A 22,702-nucleotide genomic window follows, 5' to 3' on the forward strand; every position below is an offset into this window, starting at 1 on the left:
GGATTGAATGGCCACGACATAAGCAAAGTTGAGGAACATCAAATTAACAATCATAGCATATAAAATATTGAAAACTTGTCTAATTATCACCTGAAATGTGATATTTTTTACTAACTGGAAAACCAAATGATCTCCCTATACCAATTTGTGAGCTTTAGAGAAGCTACTCCATCCAGAAATTAATGCAGACTTTTCAGTACAAAATAAATATTTAACTGGATATTCTTCTTGATCCTCATCAACCAAAGTTAACATAACATCTTTGTTTGGAAGGTGTAACCTGCAAAATTCTTCTGGAAGTGCCTGCAACAAACAACAAGAAATAACTCAATTTTTTCCTTATCTCCAATATGCTATATTTTTATAATGGAACCGAATGAGTGGCTAGAAGATTGTCTCCACCATCACGTCTTTAGTAGCGTATGATAGTATCATTGCTTCACAAATCCAGGGAAAACAGCGTCTATGGTTTTTAAAAGTTCTTCTGCTCTATCTTTAGCACATAACATAGCATTGTCAAGACAGAGTGGCCTTTGCTCTTGTTCAAAGCTTCAAGAAAACATGAAAACTTTTAAAATACAAGAAACGAACAGATCATTAACGAGAAAACCAAAAAGGAGTTGGCCAGTTTTAGACCTTGAAAATATCTTAACGTGATCAGAAACAACCTGTTCAAGTATCACAAGCTCAGTAACTAATTCAACCATATTACACTAGCGATTATTTAAGTGATTCAAAAGTCTTGAGCAAGGCACCTATAGTTCAACACCTGTCATGCTTGACAAACAGCCAAACCGAGGGTCCACACGTGGTACCCTCACAGATCTCACCCTAGTCTGATCTCCGGCCTTAGCCACCACTGAACCCAACTGAGGACCGGAAAAAAAAAGGCCACACTCGATAGCAATGTGTCAATGCTCCAATTAGTATAGTTGGCTCTCACCAATGAGACCTTTGAGTTAAAGCCTGGTATGCCAATTGTGTTTAGCTCAGTGGTCGCTAAGGCGGGGGACAGTATCAGCCTTGGGTGAGATCCATGAAGCTTTACAGGCCCAAGTTTTTGCAGTGTGAGAACCCTAAGCCTACGGCCTAGTCCTCAGTACATCACACAAACACCTATTTTCCATAAGAAGAAACAACACACTTCCAACATTAGAAGTTATACTCAATAATGTTTTCCAAAATTAAACCTAATAGCTTTAGGAAATACTGAACCAACCTTTTCATTGTCACTTCCAGACTACTCTACTGGTGGGGATTGATGAACCAAGGAAGCAGTGTTTTGATGTTTACTCAATTTTTTTTCACAAATGATGCTTTTACCTGCATTATTGTATATCGATAGCACTATTAGTAAAACCAAAATGCTTGATTATCTAATTACAGTGAAGAATGGAGATCCCAATCATTTCCAACCATCATACGCTTACTAGCAGGTTTTGGATGCAAGATTTTAGTGAGATCGGTCATTAGCTCTTATGATATTAACCTGAAAAAATGATAGGAGACGTAAAAATCAGGAAGCATTCATGACAAAGATGAATACATGTAGATGAAAAAAAAAGGAAGATAATATTAAACATCCTTGAATGAGATTTAAACACACCTAGAGGACATAGGAACATTTTCCTATATTTTTGGTGAAAACAAGAAACTTCTTTGTAGTAGTGGGGCGGACAGCTACCAATGTCCTTGGTCTGACAGCATGAGCCTTTGGAAATTCATGGCCACATGGCAGCATGTGTTTTTAAAGTCTTATAACTCGATGGTTAAACAACTAAAACACTCCATAAGCACCATTACAACTCCCCACATGCAAGGACACCACTTGAACTCAAATAAGTGGACAAGGATGAGATCTGAAAAGTAATTCAAGGCTGTCTTTTGCAAGGATTTGACTCCTTGAACTGGATTTAATTATGCCAAATTTCCAAATAAAAAGAAACATATCGTATTATGCTTATTCGTATACTCATGAAGATGATACATTGGGACCTAAATTAGTTCAAACATACTCATCCCTGGCCCGAAGTTCATAATCTTAGTCCATTATTTGACGTTGATCTCAAAATGTAGACAGTTAAGAGGTGTGTGCTCCTAATCCTAGTCCCTCCACTGAGCACAATCTACTGTTGTGTACTTGTCGAAACATTGCGTTATTAAAAATGATTACATGTTTCTTCCCCAAAACTAGTAATGCCATTATTACTTAAGCCAACGAAAGAGTTTCTATACATAGATTAAATGAACACAAAATAAACACAGTTTAGGAATATCAAGTTATCAATATAATCATGGATAAGGTATTGCACAACTGTATAAGCATCACCTGAAATGTGTTTTCCTTAACCAACTGGAAAACCAGTTGATGATCTCCTTTAACCAATTTGTGTTTATTAGCGAAACCACTCCATCCACCACTGAATGTACAGTTAGTACGATATAGATATTTAACTGAATGTTTTTCCTGCTTCTCATCGACCTGCAAAGTAAACGTAGCAACATTTTGTGGAAGGTTTAATCTACAGAATTCTTTTGGAAGTCCATGCAAAAGAATAACTAGAAATAACTCAAACCATTCCTAATATATATTTCCAATAAAATCAACAGAGTGATGAGAAGATTGGTCTACCATCATTTTATTAACACACTGGGTCATAACTTTCACAAAGCTAGGGGGAACATGACCAAGTTTTTCTAGAAGAATTTCTGCTCGTTCTTTAGCGCATAACCTAGCTTTATTAAGATTGGGCAACGATTGCTCTCGTTCAAAGCTTCAAGTTAATTGGAAAACTATTAATGGACAAGCAACTAATAGATTGTTATGGAAGACTTTCTGAAAACAGAGAACAAATATGGAGTTCAGTACAGTTGCAGACGTTGAAGATGTCACAGCTCGATCAGAAATCACCTGTTCAAGCATGACATGGTCAGCTCAGTAATTCAGACATATTACTACTGTGCAGTTATTTAAGTACTAATGCATGAGCGAGGCAATGTGTCTCAGAAGCAAAGCCACCTATTCTTCAATATTTGCCTGAAACTAAGAAATGATCAAAGTTGAAATTGAACCATACTAGTGTTATGCTTCCAACTGTAGAAGTTTGAAACTTCGTACCAACAATGTGAAAACACTCGAGCAAAATTCTAACACCTTTTTAAACAAAAGCCTTCAACTAAAAGGCCTTACAATACTGTTATTATCTAAAGTACGCATACATCAAATGAATCGATGCTTAAATATTTAGCCAAAGCTAAATATCCAAATCCCTTTCAAAATAAACAAGAAAACCATATTAAATTTAAACAGCACAGTACTCAACCTTACACATTTCCACCACCTTAAACAGAATAATAATAATAATATTATACTTTTTACATTTCCACAAAGAAAAGTATAATCAGAAACTCTACATACTCAAGGAATTGTTGGAGGATTACACTCACACACAGAGCAACAAAAGAATTAACAATGCACATGCAATCATGCAAAAATTCCACTCAAATAAATAACCATCGAAACAGATTGACGTATGCTTCTTACAAAAGTCTTTTGCAAATGTACAGGCCAAAAGGGGTAGTCTCAATATGATTCTAGTTATTTCCATACTTATGTGTAACCGTTCGAAAAGGAGAAAATTTGGGCTAAAATATGTCCACACAGCAGAGACTCGACTAGATATATAATATTCCAGCATACATATATATATTAAGGGCGGAGTCTCAAGAAAATCTTACACTAGTGCCGGTGGGTGGTTACATATGTTATCAATTTATCATACCTTATGGCCAAATTATAGGCAACATGACTTGTTTTTAAGTATACATTTTGTTAGTATAATAAGACGATAAGAGTCCGTCCCCGTTTTATTATTGTTTCAAAATGACATTACTAGTACGAAGTTCTTACAGCATCCTGATTCCCCAGATCCACTCGTTTCATCATATATTAGGACTATAAAATATACTGATCTATTTTCTTAACCTCCATTGAGCTATATTGGCCCTTCGCACATGCAACATTGACAATAACTTCACAATCACTTACGGCGAGAGTTGTTCATATGATTGTCAGGACTGAGGAGTTCTAGTTAAAAGGCAGAGTTTACTTTTTTTCATTGGTAAATATGATAATTAATTAACCTTCTTTCTACGTGTACTTTCTGCAATATTCTTGGGCACAAATGTTTACACTGTAAGCTAACCTTGCAAAATAACATGGAAATTGATGAGGGCAGTGAAAATGCTAGAGTTTGATCCAAATCAAGGATCTCTCTAAGGTTCGGCTCCAGAAGCAGTTAAAAAGTATGTGCCCAACAGCCCAAGCCAGTAAATGAAGTTGAACTAATTCTGATCAACCCGCAAAAATATTCAGCTAAAAGGTATGTCTAATGGTAGTGACAACAGGTTATTAGGGTGGTGGACGGTTAATTGGACGGTGCTATTCATGTTGAATCTCCAGCACCTATGCTGACTTTCTCTAGGAATATTCTTGATCTGCCCAAAGCTCAAGTGCTCAACTCTTAATGTTGGGACTTGAGAACGAAAATATATCATTGCATAGGGTGCAGTGGATGCTGGCATGCTGCCAATGAGGTTTATTCACCCCCTAATTAATGTTTCCAGTGAGTTCAGCTCATCTAGTCCTTCAATGGCTAGAAGAAATTGTTGTATGCAGATAAAAGAAAACAATAAAAGACAAGTACAAAATAAAAGGTAATAACCAAGGCGCGGATTAGGCTGTCCTTAAGGAAAGATTTCGCCCCTTCCAATGGTGCAGAAAGGCAACAGTGGCGTCTTCCTCACAGGATTCAATGGTTAACAAAGATGGCGACTTTGCACTAGAGAAGCACTACCCTCTAGAACAAGCAATATAACTCTCTATGGCGGCTGACAGGAAGAAGAGAAGAAGAATAGGTGTGAATCTCTGTTTCTGAGAAGTGGGATGAAGACTGATAGAGTATTCACGATTTCTAGTTTTCTCTTGAATTGGATTCGCTGGTGTATAGAGACAGCAGCACGACTTCTGTCTCTCTCGATATAGAGGCAAAGAAGCAAAGACAACTTCCGCGTATACACGAGAGTTCTCTCTCTCTCTCGATTGCGTGATGATCCAAGTAGAACTCTAGTTAGCCGAAACTTGCTGCAAAAGCAAAAAACAAGTTTAGGCAATTGGTAATCCACTACCCACTAGACAATCAGCCCAAGCCCAAGCCCGAACCCGACGCGATGCGACTCGGCTCGGGGTGGGCGCGTGTGTGGCTTTGGGTGAGTCCTCCCTCCTAACACAAAAGCCTTTGTACCCTAAGGGCACGCCCTTATGCTAGAGGATCACCTCATATACCTCACTTGCTAGTGGTGGTTCACCAATGTAGGACTAAACAACACACAAGTATTTTGAAATATTCATTAGAGATTCCAACAATCCCCCACTATTTCAAAATACTAATAGTCCCCCACTATTTTGGAATAGGATATTACAAAAAGAAATGGGTTAACAAAATGCCGAGAGAATCGAAAAAACAATGCATAAGATCTTGGTGCTTTTAGGGCTTGAACGGTCATAGGGTAACATGTCTTATAATGCATTGAAAGTGGTGGATTAAAAAATCTTTGAACCAACATTCCCTTGTAATAAAATAGAGGACATGCACCCACATTGCTCTTTCATTATATGCACGTTTCAAGCGGTGTTGCGCTTTTTGGCCCTTATTGCGTCACGTGTTATGTGAATGCTCTAGAGTACTTGCACGAATACTCATAAGAACCGACCAGGTTCTACATTCACGTGGCGGATATCCATCAAGTGTACATAGCAGTTAAAATACACTATCTCATAAAAATAATGGACTATGGATTCCATTAAGAGTAAAATAACTCATCCTTTTCTCATTGTTATTCAAGTTATACAAAGTATACAATAATGCTATCTAGTCATAGGGTGGGACGTCTCAAAGAAAGACAATAGCATACCAAAGCGACGAGGTGACTTGTTTTTCCCTTTGAACCTACTTCATGGGATCTCCAATCACATAGGTGGGGTTGCCGTCGATTAATCGCCCTATATAAGGCAAAAGTCCCATCCCCTCGACGATCAACCACTTGTCTCTCTGTTAAGTGGTTTTGCCGGAAGGATCGACCAAATTTAACTCGACCTCACATAATCTAGAGCCACAACTCCAGATTCCAAAGAATCGCTTTATAGGCGTAGTCTCTCGGATGAATATGCCCTTTTCCCATTATACAATTTGCTTTTTGCCTTTGCTATTGCGGCCCGACGATCCACAATGCATAGGAATGCAATTTGGAAGCGGTTTTGTACCAATAGGAAGATCCGCCAAGAGGTTTCTAAGCCACTCAAATTTTAGCACTTGCTTTATCTAAAGCAATAAGCTCCGGACTCCATGGTTGAGCGAGCTATCAAGGTCTCCGTAGAAGATTTCCAAGCGACCTCACCTCCAGGGTAGGGTGAAAATATAACCACTAGTGGACTTGATATCATGAGAATCGGATATCCGGTTTGCATCACAATAACCCTCTATCACGAGGGTGGAGTTTGTCTAAACCTTATGCGTAATTCATTGTTCCTCTCAAAGTACTTGGTTAGTCTCTAAGGCACTCCAATCGTTCTCGGCTGGACAATGAGTGTATCCGCTTAGCCCGCTAACTGCATAAGCAATGTCAGTCTAGTGCAATTCATCAAGTACATGAGACTACCAATAATTTGGGCATATCTAGGATCGAAGGACACCATGTTGAGCATTTTTCACGAAGTTCACTATTTGCCTCATAAGGTGTCGACCGCGGGCTTACTATCATAAAAGTTAAACTTCTTCAAAAAACTTCTCAACATAATGCTCTTGTGAAAGCGTATAGCCATCATCATTTTCGATGATTTTGATTCCAAGAATCACATAAGCTTCTCCCAAATCCTTCATTTCAAATTGGGAGGATAAAACATCTTGGTGTTTCTCACAACATCAAGGCTAGGACTCATGATTAACATGTCATCCACATAGGCGGATAATCACATATGTATTCACATCAAAAGATTTAAAGTAAATACATTTATCAAGATCATTTATGTGATATCCATTAGACATCATGACATTTGTCAAACTTTTCATGCCATTGTTTTGGCGCTTGTTTCAACCCATATAAAGACTTAACTAACTTGCATACCTTATGCTCATTCCCTCGGGTACTATCGTACCCTCGTGGTCATCATCATATATATTTCTTCATCAAGATCACCATTCAAAAATGCGGTTTTACATCTATGTGATGAATAAATAAATTATGAATAGCGGCTAGAGCCATTAGAACTCTTATAGAAGAAATCCCTAGTTACGGAGCATAAGTATCAAAATAGTCAATGCCTTTTTTCCGGAAGAATCCTTTGACTACAAGTCTAGCCTTGTATTTCTCAATGGAACCATCTAGTTTCAATTTCTTTTTTTGAAGATCCACTTGTAGAATTATAGGTTTAGCCCGTGAGGTAGATCCACTATCTCCCATGTGTGATTAGCTATAATCGAATCTAGTTTCGAGTGTATAGCATCCTTCCATAAAGGTGCATCTCGATAACTCGATTGCCTCATTATATGTCGGGATCATCATCAAGAAGAAATGTGTAAAAGTCATCACCAAAATTGGTGGATTTTTTCTCTCTCTTTTACTCTTCGAATTTCTCGGGTTCGAGAATTTCGGGGATCTGTTGATTGTTGTTCACTTGGAGCAACCAACCTTTCAATGCCAATTTTCAAAGGAAACAAATTCTCAAAGAAAGAAATCAAGATTTTTACTCTCTATAATAGTGTTAGCATCGACAAGGTTATTATCGATTTTACTACTAAAAATCTATATGCAAAGACTATTATGAGCATAACCAATGAACATACAATCAACAGTTCTAGGTCCCAATTTTCTTTTAGATTCGTTCACAAGAACCTTAGCAAGACACCCCCACATTTTTAAGTATGTCGGGTTAGGTACATGACCTTTCCATAACTTCATATGGTGTCTTATTCCCCTGTTTTCTTGTTGGGTATCCTATTCGTATATGGGAAAGGATAGGATTGCTTCCCCACAAGTTCAGGGAAGCTCGAACTTACAAGCATAGCATTCATCATCTCTTTTAGTGTTTGTTTTTTCCGTTCGGCTACTCCATTAGACTCGGGGAGAGTATGGTGGAGTAGTCTCATGAATAATGCCACTCTTGTCACAAAAGTCCCGGAAGGGGTTAGACTCATATTCTCCACCCCTATCGGACCGAAGTCTCTTAATCTTATAGTTAAGCTGGTTTTCAACCGACTTTGTACTTGAGAAACATCTCACCGCCTCATGCTTGTGTCTAAGTAAATATACCATGGTGTACCTAGAGAAGTCATCTATGAATGTAATATAATAAAACTTCCCCTCTAGACATGGTACTTACGAATTCACCCAAATCCGTATGAATAAAAGTTAGTAATCGGTTTATCTCTCTAGACACGATTAGGGGTTTCTTCGATGGCTTTAGTCTCAAAGACATATCTCACATTTATCATTAGAAAAATCAGAAATATCGGACAATAAACCACATGCTTTCATCATTTTCATATATCTTGAACATTCACATGTCCTAGTCTACCATGCCATATATTAAAAGAGTCAAGCAAGTAAGCGTATTTGATTCATTCTTATTAATAATAATGTTGTCAAGTACATTCAACATGAAAAGACCCTTTGTTATTACAATAACCTTTACCAACAAAACCCTCATTCTTTGTCGGAACAAACTTGTCACTCTCAAAAGTCACCTTTGACGCTAGCTTTTCCCGATGGACACGTAAATCAGATTCCTCCCCGAATCTCGGGAACATGAAGAACATTACTAAGTGAAAGGGTTTTCCTTTGAAGTTAACCGGAAAGAACCTGTTCCCTCAGCGAGGGAATAGACCTAGAGTCACCCATATAGACCTTTTCATCTTTCACTAGTATGTAGTCTGAGAAGGCTTCAACATCACCACAGACGTGGCGGGTGGCACCAGAATCTAGTACCCAGTGGCTATGAACACTTGTGACACCACAACAGCAACTATATCATCTCCCTCAACTAGATTAGCATTGGGAGGATCATCAGTGTCTTTCTTGTGTCTACACTGAAAAGCCCTATGTCCAGGTTTACCACAAACATAACAATTTCCATTGCCAGTACCACTCCTTTTAAAAGAAGTGCCTTTGACCTTGAAATTCTTATTTTTGTTGTACTTTTGCTTTTTAGAGGTTTTGTTAGATTTGCTGGGATTACCTTCAACGATATTGGCTTTAGAATGGAATTCCTTAGACAACACCTCATCCCGAGTCTTGTTCGTTTCCTCTATGTGAATGTGAATGATCACATCCTCAAGAGTCATAACTGCACGCTTTTATGCTTCATACTATTTTTATAGTGTTTCCAAGACTCGGGGAGTTTCTCAATCAAACATCCAAACAACAAAGGTTTTAAATAAATTAATACCCCGGTTTTCAAATCATTAATCGACACATGAAAATCATGGATTTGAGGCGTTACATCTCTATCCTCTCTCATATGGAACTTTAGAAAAGTCCCAATAGCATATTTCGAAAGTACCAAAGATCCTCTATTATGTATTTCTTGTTCAAACTCTCCCATATATCATGTGCATTCTTATTTGAACAATAAATATCAAAAATTTCATTGGACAAGGTACTCAAAAATAGCATGTCGACATACCTTATTCCCATTGAGCCAAGCGGCTTGATTTCTTTTCGAATCATTAGAACCCTCCGCGGGTCTTTGTGATCGATTGAGATACTTTGCATAGTTGAGTACATCTAGGGCTGTGAACACCCTTTCTCTCCATCTCTTGAAGTGTGAACCGTTGAAGGATTCAATCTTTGACACATTAGGTAAGTTGCGAGCATTCAGTAGAGGTGCAACATCTCTCATAGACGAAGTAACTTCCATGACTCCAGAATTGGTTTCTTTGATCGGCGTGGTGTCAACAGGTGTAGACATCTTGATCTTTCCTTAAGATTGTTGTATGCAGATAAAAGAAAACAATAGAAGACAAAGACAGAATAAAAGGTAATAACCAAGGCACGGATTAGGCTGTCCTTAAGGAAAGATTTCTCCCCTTCCAATGGTGCAGAAAGGCAACAAGCGGCGTCTTCCTCCACGAGGATTCAATGGTTAACGATGGCGACTTTGCACTAGAAACGGACTACCCTCTAGAATAGCGGCAATATAACTCTCTCTGGCGGCTGACAGGAAGAAGAGAAAAAGAATAGGTGTGAATCTCTGTTTCTGAGAAGTGGGATGAAGACTGATAGAGTATTCACGATTTCCGGTTTTCTCTTGAATTGGATTATTTGGTGTATAGAGGCAAAGAAAGACGACGCCTCGACTCGATATAGTATATACACGAGTTCTCTCTCTCTCTCTGGATGAGTTCTGATCTCTGAACACATGAACAGGTGTTTATATAGAGTATGATCGGTTATCATAGATGGAGAAGGACACCTCGAAGTAGAACTCTAGCTACCCACTAGAAAATTGGTAATCCACTACCCACTAGAAAATAAGCCCAAGCCCGGCATACGGCGACGGTCGCGGTGGGCAAAGGGGCGCTAGCAGCGTGTGTGGCTTTGGGTGAGTCCTCCCTCCTAACACAAAAACCTTTGTACCCTAAAGGCACGTTCTTATGCTAGATGATCACCTCATATACCTCACTTGCTAGTGGTGGTTCACCAATGTGGGACTAAACAACACACAAGTATTTTGAAATACTCATTAGAGATTCCAACAGAAATCACCCTCAAAAGTCATTGTATGAAAAATCATCACTGCTTCATCAAGTACTTCGGTTTCACATGTAGGTGAAGCTCCAGATAGTAACAAACTGTCTAATTAAAAAAACTCATGGGCTCTTATGGTGGAAACAGAAACAGAATGAAATGCTGCAGAGTTTGTTCCTGCTCTCTTCAAGAGGTCAGAAAAAAGAAACAACAGAATATCATAATGGTGTTCATAGTAAGTGTGTGTACATATTTTAACAAATAGATATGTGACATGTGGCAACATCTTCTTAAGGCTTGGATATGGTTTTGGTGTGGGTAGGAAGTATCAAAACACATTTTAAGTCCAAATCCTGACTAACTCACTTCCTAGGTTCGAAGGTAAAATAAAAAAAAAGATGTTCGGAATTGGTTGGAGTAGTAGGCTCGGAGAATTGGAGGTTCGGAACTGGTTGGAGTAGTAGGTTCGGAGAACCAACTCCTGACTATGAACACCAAATCCATAACTCCTAAGTTCGAAACTCTAACTCCCAATCCGAACCTAAACATGTTTCCTTGTTATTCAAGTCAATAAATGAGACTTATTGACTTGGGAAGCATGAGCTTCTAGAAGAGTCTGGATACGACTTAACAAGAGATTGTTTCCTAGTTAAACACTAATTACTTAATTCACAAGTAATTATGGAAAACCTAATCTATTCTTATAAATAGTATAGCCCTTTTTGAACTACATGCCATTTGTTTGTTTTATTTTTTATTTTTGCATTTAAGTTTGATTGTTCCAAGTAAATTTCTTATTATTTTTTTTTCACATTTTGCCCCTTGGATACGTGTCGTAGGTACAAAAGCCATTAAAGAACGTGGTTCAACTCATTATTTTCTAGATCTCTTCTTCTTCTTGATTCAATACTTCTCATTGTTCTTTGATTATCAACAAAATACTTGTGTTTCTAGATTAGGAAAAATCATCACACATTACCCTTCTTCAAGCGGGGTGATAGTACCTGGAAAACAGTATTATGTTCTAGGATTGAGGATGTTCTGCACGGTGGAAACCATTTTTCCGACCTGGCAGAGGATGGAGAAGTTTTTACTTGTAATGTAAATAATCCTACGCTCAAGTTGTCATTGCTAGCACGAGCACACACTAGATATATGTTGTACCGAAAGTATACACTTGTTGCAAATTGTAAGACATAAATATAGTTCTGCCTTGGTCTTGTCAACTCCATGTTCTCAAACTAGATTTCGAAACGCGTAAATGGATTGAGATGAAGACATAAATATAGTTCCTTCTCTTTTTCGGTTTCTGAATTGCCTGGTTGCAAGCTGAATTCTATCTACATTATAGATAACTGTCACAAGGAAGTCTTCAACTTGGAAGATGGAAGGGTTAAACCAAACTAGCCACTGAAGTCAGATGATCCACTCAAATTAGACCCCGCTTTGATTCAACTGAAGCTGTAGTGGCGTTCTGCATTTGAATCGTCTATTGTTCTTCAAGAGGTAAATCTTACTGATCGAGCGTAACTTACTCTAGTTTCACAGACACCACTTGCATACCTACGTAGCTGCCATCGACCATCCTTTTTAATCTTCATACCTTAACGTGGAGGTCTGTTGGTACTGTAACTTTTTCTTCCATAGAATTGGAGTTGTGATGCATTATCTGGTCTTGACTGTGGACAAACGAGTATGTAATTGAGGTCAAGTCACTTAAGTGCCTCTGGTTTAGTGATTTGGGTATTCAATATAGCTGGATTTGTTTAACTAGACAGTAATTTTTTCTTCTCTGTTATTGTTTTCGTTGGAGAGTACTTTATTGTTTCGAAGAAAGAATTATTATTGCTTATACATTACCTGAAACTGATGCTCAAAAGTTCGTTTTGGATCTAGCATATAGCATGATGAGCAGGAAGATTGCAAGTCTCAGATGAAAATGCAGAGCCTCTGAGCATGCACCTAGCCCATATGACAACCATTACACCGTTAGTTATTGTAACTCTGTGACTCGGTAGATCCTAATTCGATTCATATATGCAGAACTAAATACGCCGTACACATGGATGAATATATCCATAGATGATCTAGTCTTCATGTATAACCATTAAAAAGGGGTCCTGCCTTGCTTATTGGTCTCCTAACATTCTCCAGAAAAAATCCATAGTGCCAATACTCTAAAAGTCAAACTAATTTTCTCGTATTAATGGGGAATGATGCAAGATTAAGAGAACAAAACAATACTTTTATTACTACATCTCAATTCTGCTATGACAAACTGCCAAGATATGATCGGCATCACATAACTAAACTCCACCAAATTATCTAAACTCAAACTCTTATTACTACAAGCTAATTTTGCAGAAGGTGACGGCTACCTCAATAAGCCATACATAGTTACATTAATCGTCAGTTAAACCAATTATCTGCTGCTTCAGCTCTTCAAATTTGGTCGACAACTCGTCCCTATTTTCCTGCAAAAATCATACAAGTACATACTCAGTATGCAGTATACCTCCTAGAATTAGGAAGGTGTCGAAGTTGAAACAAAAATAGTTTGACAATGCCGCACCTTAAATATAAGATATCGAGATGCGAACCAGATCGTAAATGCAAGGCCCACGAGTTCCAACAACTTGGGAAACTGTTCAAAATACATTTTAGACCTTATCAATTGATAAAATATATTCCATAATTTCATGGCATTGACTTTTTCCCATATAAAAGTGTGGCACATACCACTGGAATGGAATCAATGGCTCCAACAACTGCTGATGCTAGCCATAGAGCAACCAGAGCACCACTTCCATAAATGAGAATTGGATAAGCATTTTCTGAATCGAGTTGCAACAGTTCCTGGAAAAATGACAGCGAATGAATTTAGGACTTCAACTGCGAACCAAGAATCCAGAGCCAGATATCATCTACCAAATTCATTCCATAGCCAACATAATCAAGTACAATAGCAATTACATTACAGAATAAACCACAACCCGAGAGATGGTGGTGCTGCTATCAGTGGCTAAGCATAAGTAACTGTGTAATATTCACTAATTGTAGAGATAAAATTACATCCTACCTCATTGTAATATGCACTACTTACATGCAAATCATAGCTCAGTTAGCAGACCTTGTACTAGAAAATTAAAACTTGAAACATGTGCTAGTAGTGAATTTCAATAATGACGCACAAGCAGGTTTTGGGATAGCCTATACAAGTAGGAGAAAAATGGAAAGCAGTTTATCCCAAAACAACCTCAACCAGAATAATCCGTCCCACTTAGCTACAAAGATATGAAAAGAGGGCTTTATACCACCAGCAAAGGAAGGCCTCAAACGACAAAACAATATCTACTGTGACCACTATAATGCCCTCAAAAGGTACTAAACTCAGGAGTTGTTTACCTTAGTAAGTAAAAGGACCTAAAGCAAACCATAGAGAAGAAGAGGAAGAATATTCTAAGAAACGATGGAAACAATTGAATTCAATATTATACACCTTTAGTTTTAGCCCATGAAGAAATTCAAATGCTTGGAATGATTCTTCTTTTGCACTTGATAGGCTGTGCTCTGCTCAGTTACTCCTTCAGGTCCTTCTAATTGCTCATTTATACTTGTTGAAGTTCTTGCTCTTAGTAATCCTAAATTAAAGTGTTAACCCAAGAATAATAAATCCATACAAAATAGTAGATAGAAATGAATGAGAAACAAACCTGGGTATCTAGGAGAGATTATTGAAGAAAAACGACACGATGCATTCAAGTTAAGAAAACGAGAGACGCCTGGGTTGTGACGCTGGTGGGAAAGGAGATTTGAGTATGCTGCTGGAGATAGTTCCATGTTTTTGTTTTTCTTCAGGGTTTTGGGGTTTTTCTCTTTTTTTAGTAAGTCGACGGGTCGACGGGTCAACGGACAACTAAATGAACACGTGTCTGATTGTGCGCTAAATGTAAAATGGCCCAATAATAATTTTGCAATAAGTCCACCTTGATTTTTAATTTCGCTACTTATGGAAGTTCGGTTCAAGAACACATTTCCATTTTAATTTCACCATAAATCCTATAAAAATATAAATTTACGTAGTTTCTTTTTTATATGTAAATTTAAATTTATATATGGTATTTAACATATGTAAATTTTACATAGGTCTTGTGGCAAAATTAAAATTGAAGTGGAGTTGGGGCAAAAATATTTGGGAAACACTCGGCCCAATTACTTGAAAAAATTAGGTCTCCATTAGAACTGCTTTCGAACAAGTTTATGTAGCCGTAGATTTGATTTCTTATCACTACACACCGTTAACAGTCAAGCATATAAGACCATCTAAATCACCTTTACAAAATAAGCCACAACCAGAAGAACAACTAATTTTAGCAGGATTTAGGTCCAAATACAATTTCAAGTGGGGAGTGTCCCAAATTCTGCTAACGAGATCAAGCATGCATAGCCTATGCCAAACCCTGCACAATATTATGAATAACAATCCTCAGCCATAACATGCTTCAAGATCAAAGGAGTAGATGACGATCAGTCCCTAGTGCTGTTTTTTATCCATTCCAAGTAAGGGAGATTGCCGCCTATTATGGGCAGGGCAATGACCTCAGGAAGACTGCAACAAAAACACACAATATATTTAATCTATCAGTATGGAATTGGTAGTACATTGTATTAAATATAAGACTGCATGGCATGACAAACTACATGCATTGTGGTACTGCAAAATGACAAGACATGGCATGAAGATCCTAATTGCCATTCCCCCTTCACAGAACAATCAAGAACACGAAACTAGGTCCAACATGATAATCCCAAGCCATCCAAATTATGAATGTCCTCATTATTAACGCTCCATTGAAACCTTATAATTTGTCAACTGGTCTAACATGTTAACTCTATACATCCTCCAATACTTTGGGGAAAATTTAGATTTTGTGATGCAACATAGCAATCAAAATGCCAGCCTGAAGATAGGTAACTAACATATTGGATCCAGATACAATAGACTCCCTAATCGTTTAGAAGATTTCCAAGTTCCAACACTACTGTGGTAGCCTTATTTACCTCCCGCAGAATACATGAGAAATTTCGAAGGGGGAAATACAAGTTGATAGGCACAAACAAAAACATTAGCATCTCTCCCACTTTCCCACACAATACAAAATAAAAAATACAATAGCATAAAGATATTGATTTGAAAACAAGTGTATCAGCTTGGAACTTACTCATACTCATGGTTGGCTTTAACATGATCTGTCAGAGCATTCAAAAGGGATTCCCTTGTCTTGATTATAAGCAGTTCCTCAGAATCAGTCTGGATCTGTATTACAAGAAGATAAATGTCAGAGACCAGAAATCCTTAAGGATACTTTATCTATAAATGATTTTTATGCTTGTGAGGAGATCCATTACCTCCCCCTTCCACTCATAAACTGATTCAATACCTGCATTCATAAAATCCACAACCAGAATCTGATTAAGATACTATTGGTACATAGAAACATGTGCCTCATGAGGAGATAGGGGGAAAGCTCTCCCTTCCATAAATAAATAACTGCTACAGGAAGCCCAAACAAATGAGGTGAACAACATTGAGAGAAAATACGCAGACCAAACAAAAACAAGCATTTGATGAGTGATTTCCTTAATGCCAAAATTTATTTGGTTTAATCTTGCACAAGCAGGAACACTTCACGGGAAAAATAAATGTCTATGATGGTAATAGCCCCGTAAGAAATGTGCCAGTTCAACAACTACTCATGAAGTCATGAGAGATTAGAAGACTTTAAGCTAAGGTCTAACTATTGAAAGAGTGAGTGTACTAAAGCATTTTTTTCAATTGAGTGATCGTACTTTAATTGTGATGTAATTGGGACTGAACTTACTTTTTTTTCAATTGAGTGATTCTGTCCAAATTGATTTAGGCGGTGTTAAACAATTTCCAACGTGTCAACAATATTTTAATTAATAAATACGTGTATTTTCCACGTGGACACAATCAACGAAATTTCACGAAATTCTCATTTGTTTTTTATATTTCCAGATTTCGATAATATAATCGATTTCAACCCAATTAACTTGAAATTTACAATGGTCAGATTTAATTGGTTTTTCATAAATACCCTCTTCTTCCCCAAAACAAAGAACATCAACAGACAAAAAAACAAATCGAATCCAAAAGCTGTCCAATTCAATGCTTGCTTCAAGCTCCATCAATTCGTGTAGAACTTGTATATGTGGATATAGAGCCATTTTGAAGATTTCAAAAAGTGAAAATAATCCTGAAAAAATGTATTACGAGTGTCAAAGGAGTAGGTGTAACTATTTTGATTGGGCTGACGATTACGAACTGCCACCGCCACCTGAGGACGATAAGTTGGATAACCATTGAAGTGTAGAATTGCAAATTTGGAGAAAGACTACAAGGTTTTCGTTGAGGAGAAAGTGCTCGAGCTCGAGAAGAGAAACAAGATTCAAGAGGATGCTTTGGGGAAGAAGAACAAATTGATTGTTGTATTTGTAATTTTATTGGTTATTAGTTGTCTGACTAGGCTTTTTTAATGGTATGTTTTTGCATTTTCTTTTGGATTCGAATGGAATGGATTGTAATGTTGCTAAATCAGAGAATCTCATAAATGTTTGTTGACTATTACGAATATCAGAGAATCTCTTTATGTTTTCTTGAAGATACGAATATCAGGTTGTATAATCTTCTTTGATTTTTTTTTACTCAATTGATCTCTTCAATTACTCTACTTACCATGTGGCACATTTTTTACCTTGATTGAATGCATGAATAGCAATTTAGGTAGAAGTCTTTATTTTCATGATAGTATCTAGAAACTACAAATATTTTTTAAATTAGAATGCAAATATTTATTGCTATATAAGCATAAGTTTATTCTCTCATTTCATTGTTCTTCTTTCATTTATCTCTCAACTTCTTTCTCAAAAATGGTATGTAGTGGACACTTGAGCACCCTTCAATTGGACAGATCAAGAGTTGAAGAATCTTATGAATCCATTCGAAAACTAATGAGAAGAAGTGATGGCAATAGTAAAAGGATTTTTATGGAGATTTACATGAAAGATGGAGAGCTAAAACCGAAAGTTTGTTTGAAGTGTTTACAATTGTGTTTCATTGAAATGCTTGGAGAAAGACCATATGTCAAGAAATAAAGATCTATCAAATTACTTAGCATGCATGACGGAGACACCCACAATTGTTAAGATCTATCAAGCCTTATACCATATGTCTAGGGTTGACAAAATGTATCATGTTCCTCCATTTATGTAACCCCACAAATTTATTATTAATTATTTACATTTTTTATTCTATTTTTACTTTATCATACCAATTTAGTAGGGATCATATTTTAAATATGGAGTAGAGTGGTCTTGCAATAAAATGAACACAAATAAATAAAAGTTCCATTTCAAAGATTTAAATATTTTATTTTATTTTACTCTAAAAGAGGTTGGTTTGCAATAGAAATTAAATTAACAAGGATAGTAATAAGAAGTAGATAAGGATAGAGTTTAATCTTATTTGGATTCTTTTTGGGTTTGTTTTAAAGATAAGAAAAGATATGAGAGATTCTAGGGGAGTTAGAATACATGACACAAAAGTAGAGAAGAAGAGTCCTAGGTTACCCAAAAGGAGACGAAAAACTTGTTTTCCTGTTTTTATTTAACACCTCTTTACAAAAATATCACATCTCTATGCTTGGAGATTGAAATCCATATCCGTTTGAAGTTTTAGAAACAAGATGCAAAGATTCTTATTTTGACGTATTGCTTGCTTTGAGATTCATCCACACAGCCACACCAACTCAGACAGTTTTTAAAGTTTTGTTATAGCTTTTGATATGTGAGATGAGTAGACGTAATTTTATCTAATAATATATAAATCATTTTTCTATAATTCTTATTTTGTTTTCTTCCTATATAGTTCATTATCATTATATAAAAATGTCATATTTATAAATGAAGTTTTTGTTATTTGTTTTGTAATTTAATTGGCATTTGGAATGGTAGCATGTCTGGAGAATTTTGCACATGTACTAACTTGTGACTTGAATTCAAACAATTAATGATGTATTTAGATTTTCGTCAAAACTAAACGAAATTAGTTCTTTGAGTCGTCTTCGGTTTCCATTTGGCATTGTCAAATTCCATTAAATTAAATAGAGAAAATTTGTAGAAGAGAGTTTATTATTATTTCGACTATGAAATAAATGAAGTGCATATCCCCCGTGTAATTTATGGAATCTGATAAGGCCAAATGAAAATCGAAGACAACTCGGATAATCAAATTTGTTTAGTTTTGACGAAAACCTAGATATATCATTTAATTGTTAGAAATCAAATCACGAGACAATATTTGTGCAGAATTCTTAGACATGCTATCATTCCAAATTGCAATTAAAATTACAAAACAAATAGCAAACATTCATACTTAAAGATAACAATTTTACATAATGATAATGAGTGTTCAGGAAGAAAATAAAATAAGAATCATATAAATATGATTTCTATATTGCTAGAGAAAATTACGTCTACTCATCTCGGCACATCTATAGCAGTTTTACAACCCTTAAATAACTATCTGTGTAGAGCTGATGTTGATGAATCTCAAAACACACAATACGTCAAAATAAACATTTTTGAATCTTGTTTCTAAAACTTCAAATGTATATGGATTTCAATCTCCGAGCATAAAGAACTCTCCTTCTTTACCTTTATCTCACGAATTCTAACTCCTCTAAAATCTCTCCCATCTTTTCTTATCTTTAATACAACTCAAAAAGGATCCAAATAAGATTAAACTCTATCATTATCTACTTATTACTATCTTAATTAATATCTATTGCAAACCTCACTAACCTCTTTTAGAAAAAAATAAAAATAAAAGAAAACAAATATAATATTTAAATCTTTAAAATTGAACTCTTTTTTTATATATATAATTTCATTTTATTGCAAGACCACTCTACTCCATATGATCCCTACTAAATTGGTATGAAAAAGTAAAGATACATTCAAAAATGTAAATAATTAATAAAAAAATTGCGGGGTGTTACAATTTAGTTATATTAAAATACATGAATTTTGATTAATTTAAGCATATCCAAGAACTGATGTCTTTTTTATCCTTTTAAACTCCTCTATTAGCATATTCACTTGTAACTGTCACCAGTCGACATAGCATGTGTTCCTAAAGTCTATGTAGCACTAGCATTACCTAAGGTCTTATTATCTTACCTCACGTTGATCACATCAGGATCAAAGGAGAAGCAATTCAACGAATCGATATGTCGGTAAACTCTTGTACCATGTTACCAGTCCTAAGTTGCATCTTCTGCACCAAAAGAACTCGTGCTACAAGACCCCGTTTCCCGACTAAGTGTGAACTCATTAGTCTTGCTTCTACAATATGGTACTCCATATGCATTTTTTAAATGACTACTTTATAAGAAGATTCTTGTATCAGATCTTCTCTAACAGCATATAAGATGCATCTGTGTGAATATATATGACATCAACATATTGGAATACACACCATAATTCCTATAAAATCATAAAGCCAGTTTCGAATGATCCTAGAGAAAGTATGACATGTTCCTCATCTAATCTTAATTGAAAAAAATCGGAATTACGGATCAAAGCATACATCTTGCAAAAGAAGAGTACTAACTGGTCTTAATTTTGATGAACTATGTTTCCAATCGGCGCGGTTTAATTAAGAATCAGGTCCTGATCAATCACAGAATACAGAAAAGAACATTGAAGTAATCATTCATTTATACAATCTATTTCTAATATAGCAGTACATTATACTCAAGAACACCACACACCTGGTACTCGGTTAACGCATGCTGCTAATTTTTCTTTGACTATACTTTCAGCAAGCTTCTTTCCTGCACAAAACAATATGCTAATCATCCACCAATCATAATACGGGTAAAATTACACCATAACTAAAGAGCCCCACCAGCTTCTTTGTTAGGGACTGTGACATAAACAACAATTGAACTGCCCCCTTCCATTGCACTTGAATGAACACTTCTGTTTGTTGGGTGTCTAAAAAAACAATGAAATTTAGTGACTGTATTTATCACAAAACTATGCAAAGACAAAAAAAAAGATACGTTGAAAGTGATGAAAAACTGTACCGTAAAAAAGGGGTGAAAGAAAGAAACCGTGAGGAAGAAGAAGAGAGAGATGGAGTGAGGTTAGTGAGACCCAAACTCAAAATACAAAAGGCACCTACAAGAGGTAAACGTCGGCGAAATGTTGAAGAAGAAGAAGAAGGAGAAATGATGGACGTGGCTTTGCAACAGAGTGCAGATGCCATGGGCTGATAATTGAGTGGACCTCAAGTTTTAGTAAATAGTCCTTTCCTTGAATTGGGCTAAAGATCCTTCTTCTAGTGTCAGCTGGTCCAGGTTATTAATAAGTTAGCTTCTCAGATTTTATCAGGCGAAAAAGGATATTTTTCATTCTCCAAGCATATTACAATTCCACTTAACATGCAAAAATATCCATCGCTTAGTGTCTCCCTATATTTAGCTCATCTTCATTCTTTTACTACCAGTGTATTTGATGTTGGTCATGTTTATGATTAATTTTTAAAACAATTATACACCCAGTAAACAATCCTATATAACATAGTGACAACCGGTGCAAATCTGATTGGTGAAAGTGGTTTTGTTTTTTTGGAGTTCTAAAACTTTAGATGATATGATATTTGGGAATTGAGAAGTTACGATGAAGTCACGATTATAAATATTTCGGCCTATCCTATCTACATTAATATCCATTCTCCAAGATGCTCATAGTCAGCTACGTCAGTAAAATTTTCAAAAAAGTCCTCACTTAACAAATAATTAGTTGGTTGATTATCAAATTAACCTTGTTATTGGTGTGTATAGTAATTTATAAAAGAATCTTTTGGTCTTTTCAATTGTGTCTAAAATGAAAAAGTAAACACACACATGATTTTCCAAACACAATAAAAATGATGAATGCAAAAGTACACCTTCCCTCTTCATCCTCACTGAATTGATGATGATTACAAGTAATCCAAGCAAAAAGTCTTATAGTGGCCCTCCGAAAAAGAGTGATTGGGAGCATAGTTCGTGATTCCGAACGAAACTCCGAAATTCCGGACAAAAAAACGGAATTCCAAATATAGAGTCGAAATATCCGAAATTCTGAAATCATTCGAAATTTCGAATGTAACAAGAGTCGAAATTTAATGAATTTCGGTTTTTGAATTTGTCGGAATTTCGAAAATTCCAAACTATGATTGGGAGGATAATTCTACCTTGAAAATTAAATACTAAATACTGATGTTTGTATATATATAGGCTAGAGTGCCACTCTTATCTCACACTTCTCCTTAACCGTCCGATCTCACCTCAAGATCTGATGATCTAATTCACTCAAAAACTCTGAAATTTCAAAATTTTGTAATATTTCAAAATAAAAAAAACAAAATAAACCAAAAACGCAAAATTGGAGAAAAACTCTCTCTCTCGGTCTTCTTCTTCTCCACTCCAGCAACCCTTCTTCTTTCCAGCAAACCTGATCGAAAATTTGAAGAACCAATTTGTTTATCAAACTTTTTAAGGGGATTAAACTTAGTGATTATCAAGCAATTGCAATTATGGTACGTTTTCTTCATTTTTTTTAATTTGTTTAATTCGTTTGATAATGTTTAATAAATATATTTTTAAACTCCGGGTTGTATGGTAAATGTGGATTGAAATTTGAATGATTGAATTATGGTTTAAGTCGTCTAAGCTATTTGAAATTTTGAACTCACTAAAATCTTGGTGAGATAGAACCCAATTTCGTAAAAAAATTATTTGTTAAAAACTTAAACACTGATAAACTG

General features: G+C 36.1%; 2 protein-coding genes and 1 long non-coding RNA gene across 5 annotated transcripts; all 3 read right to left on the reverse strand.

Annotated features, from left to right (window-relative positions):
• Positions 1-160: 160 nt before the first annotated feature.
• Positions 161-12,767, reverse strand: LOC147492476 (uncharacterized). 3 transcript variants are annotated; one of them, XR_015198326.1, is made up of 7 exons: positions 12,664-12,767; positions 2,330-2,911; positions 1,431-1,489; positions 1,220-1,323; positions 756-1,116; positions 637-668; positions 161-549 (listed from the first exon to the last, which is right to left on the reverse strand). It is a non-coding gene; the product is annotated as an uncharacterized LOC147492476 (long non-coding RNA). The 3 variants fall into 3 exon arrangements; XR_015198325.1 differs by having other exon boundaries at positions 637-1,116; XR_015198323.1 differs by having other exon boundaries at positions 161-1,116.
• Positions 12,768-13,027: 260 nt separating this feature from the next.
• On the reverse strand, positions 13,028-14,643 carry LOC147492477 (protein CURVATURE THYLAKOID 1D, chloroplastic-like). The gene is made up of 5 exons (XM_086567516.1): positions 14,517-14,643; positions 14,303-14,373; positions 13,543-13,659; positions 13,376-13,447; positions 13,028-13,277 (listed from the first exon to the last, which is right to left on the reverse strand). Exons 1-5 carry the CDS (start codon positions 14,641-14,643, stop codon positions 13,206-13,208), a joined length of 459 nt encoding a protein of 152 aa, XP_086423642.1. The 3' UTR covers positions 13,028-13,205.
• Positions 14,644-15,015: 372 nt separating this feature from the next.
• On the reverse strand, positions 15,016-21,652 carry CUTA (Nitrogen regulatory PII-like, alpha/beta). The gene is made up of 6 exons (XM_086565473.1): positions 20,976-21,652; positions 20,795-20,883; positions 20,658-20,720; positions 16,213-16,244; positions 16,026-16,120; positions 15,016-15,412 (listed from the first exon to the last, which is right to left on the reverse strand). The coding sequence occupies exons 1-6, from the start codon at positions 21,155-21,157 to the stop codon at positions 15,331-15,333; spliced, it is 543 nt and encodes a 180-aa protein (XP_086421599.1). The 5' UTR covers positions 21,158-21,652; the 3' UTR covers positions 15,016-15,330.
• Positions 21,653-22,702: the final 1,050 nt, after the last annotated feature.

This window comes from Coptis chinensis, chromosome 6 (genome assembly GCF_015680905.1).
Source record: "Coptis chinensis isolate HL-2020 chromosome 6, ASM1568090v1, whole genome shotgun sequence".
Lineage (NCBI taxonomy): Eukaryota > Viridiplantae > Streptophyta > Magnoliopsida > Ranunculales > Ranunculaceae > Coptis > Coptis chinensis.

Bases quoted from the DNA above. Each gene is read 5' to 3' on its own strand.
- LOC147492477 (XM_086567516.1), bottom strand. From the start codon at position 14,643: ATGGAACTATCTCCAGCAGCATACTCAAATCTCCTTTCCCACCAGCGT. The intron at 14,374-14,516 runs GTTTGTTTCTCA...GTAACTGAGCAG, and splicing joins AATCTCTCCTAGATACCCAG to AGCACAGCCTATCAAGTGCA. The intron at 13,448-13,542 runs GTATGTGCCACA...TATTTTGAACAG, and splicing joins CCATTGATTCCATTCCAGTG to TTTCCCAAGTTGTTGGAACT.
- CUTA (XM_086565473.1), bottom strand. From the start codon at position 21,157: ATGGCATCTGCACTCTGTTGCAAAGCCACGTCCATCATTTCTCCTTCT. The intron at 20,884-20,975 runs GTACAGTTTTTC...TTGTTTTTTTAG, and splicing joins TCTTTCACCCCTTTTTTACG to ACACCCAACAAACAGAAGTG. The intron at 20,721-20,794 runs GTGGGGCTCTTT...TGTTTTGTGCAG, and splicing joins AGTCCCTAACAAAGAAGCTG to GAAAGAAGCTTGCTGAAAGT.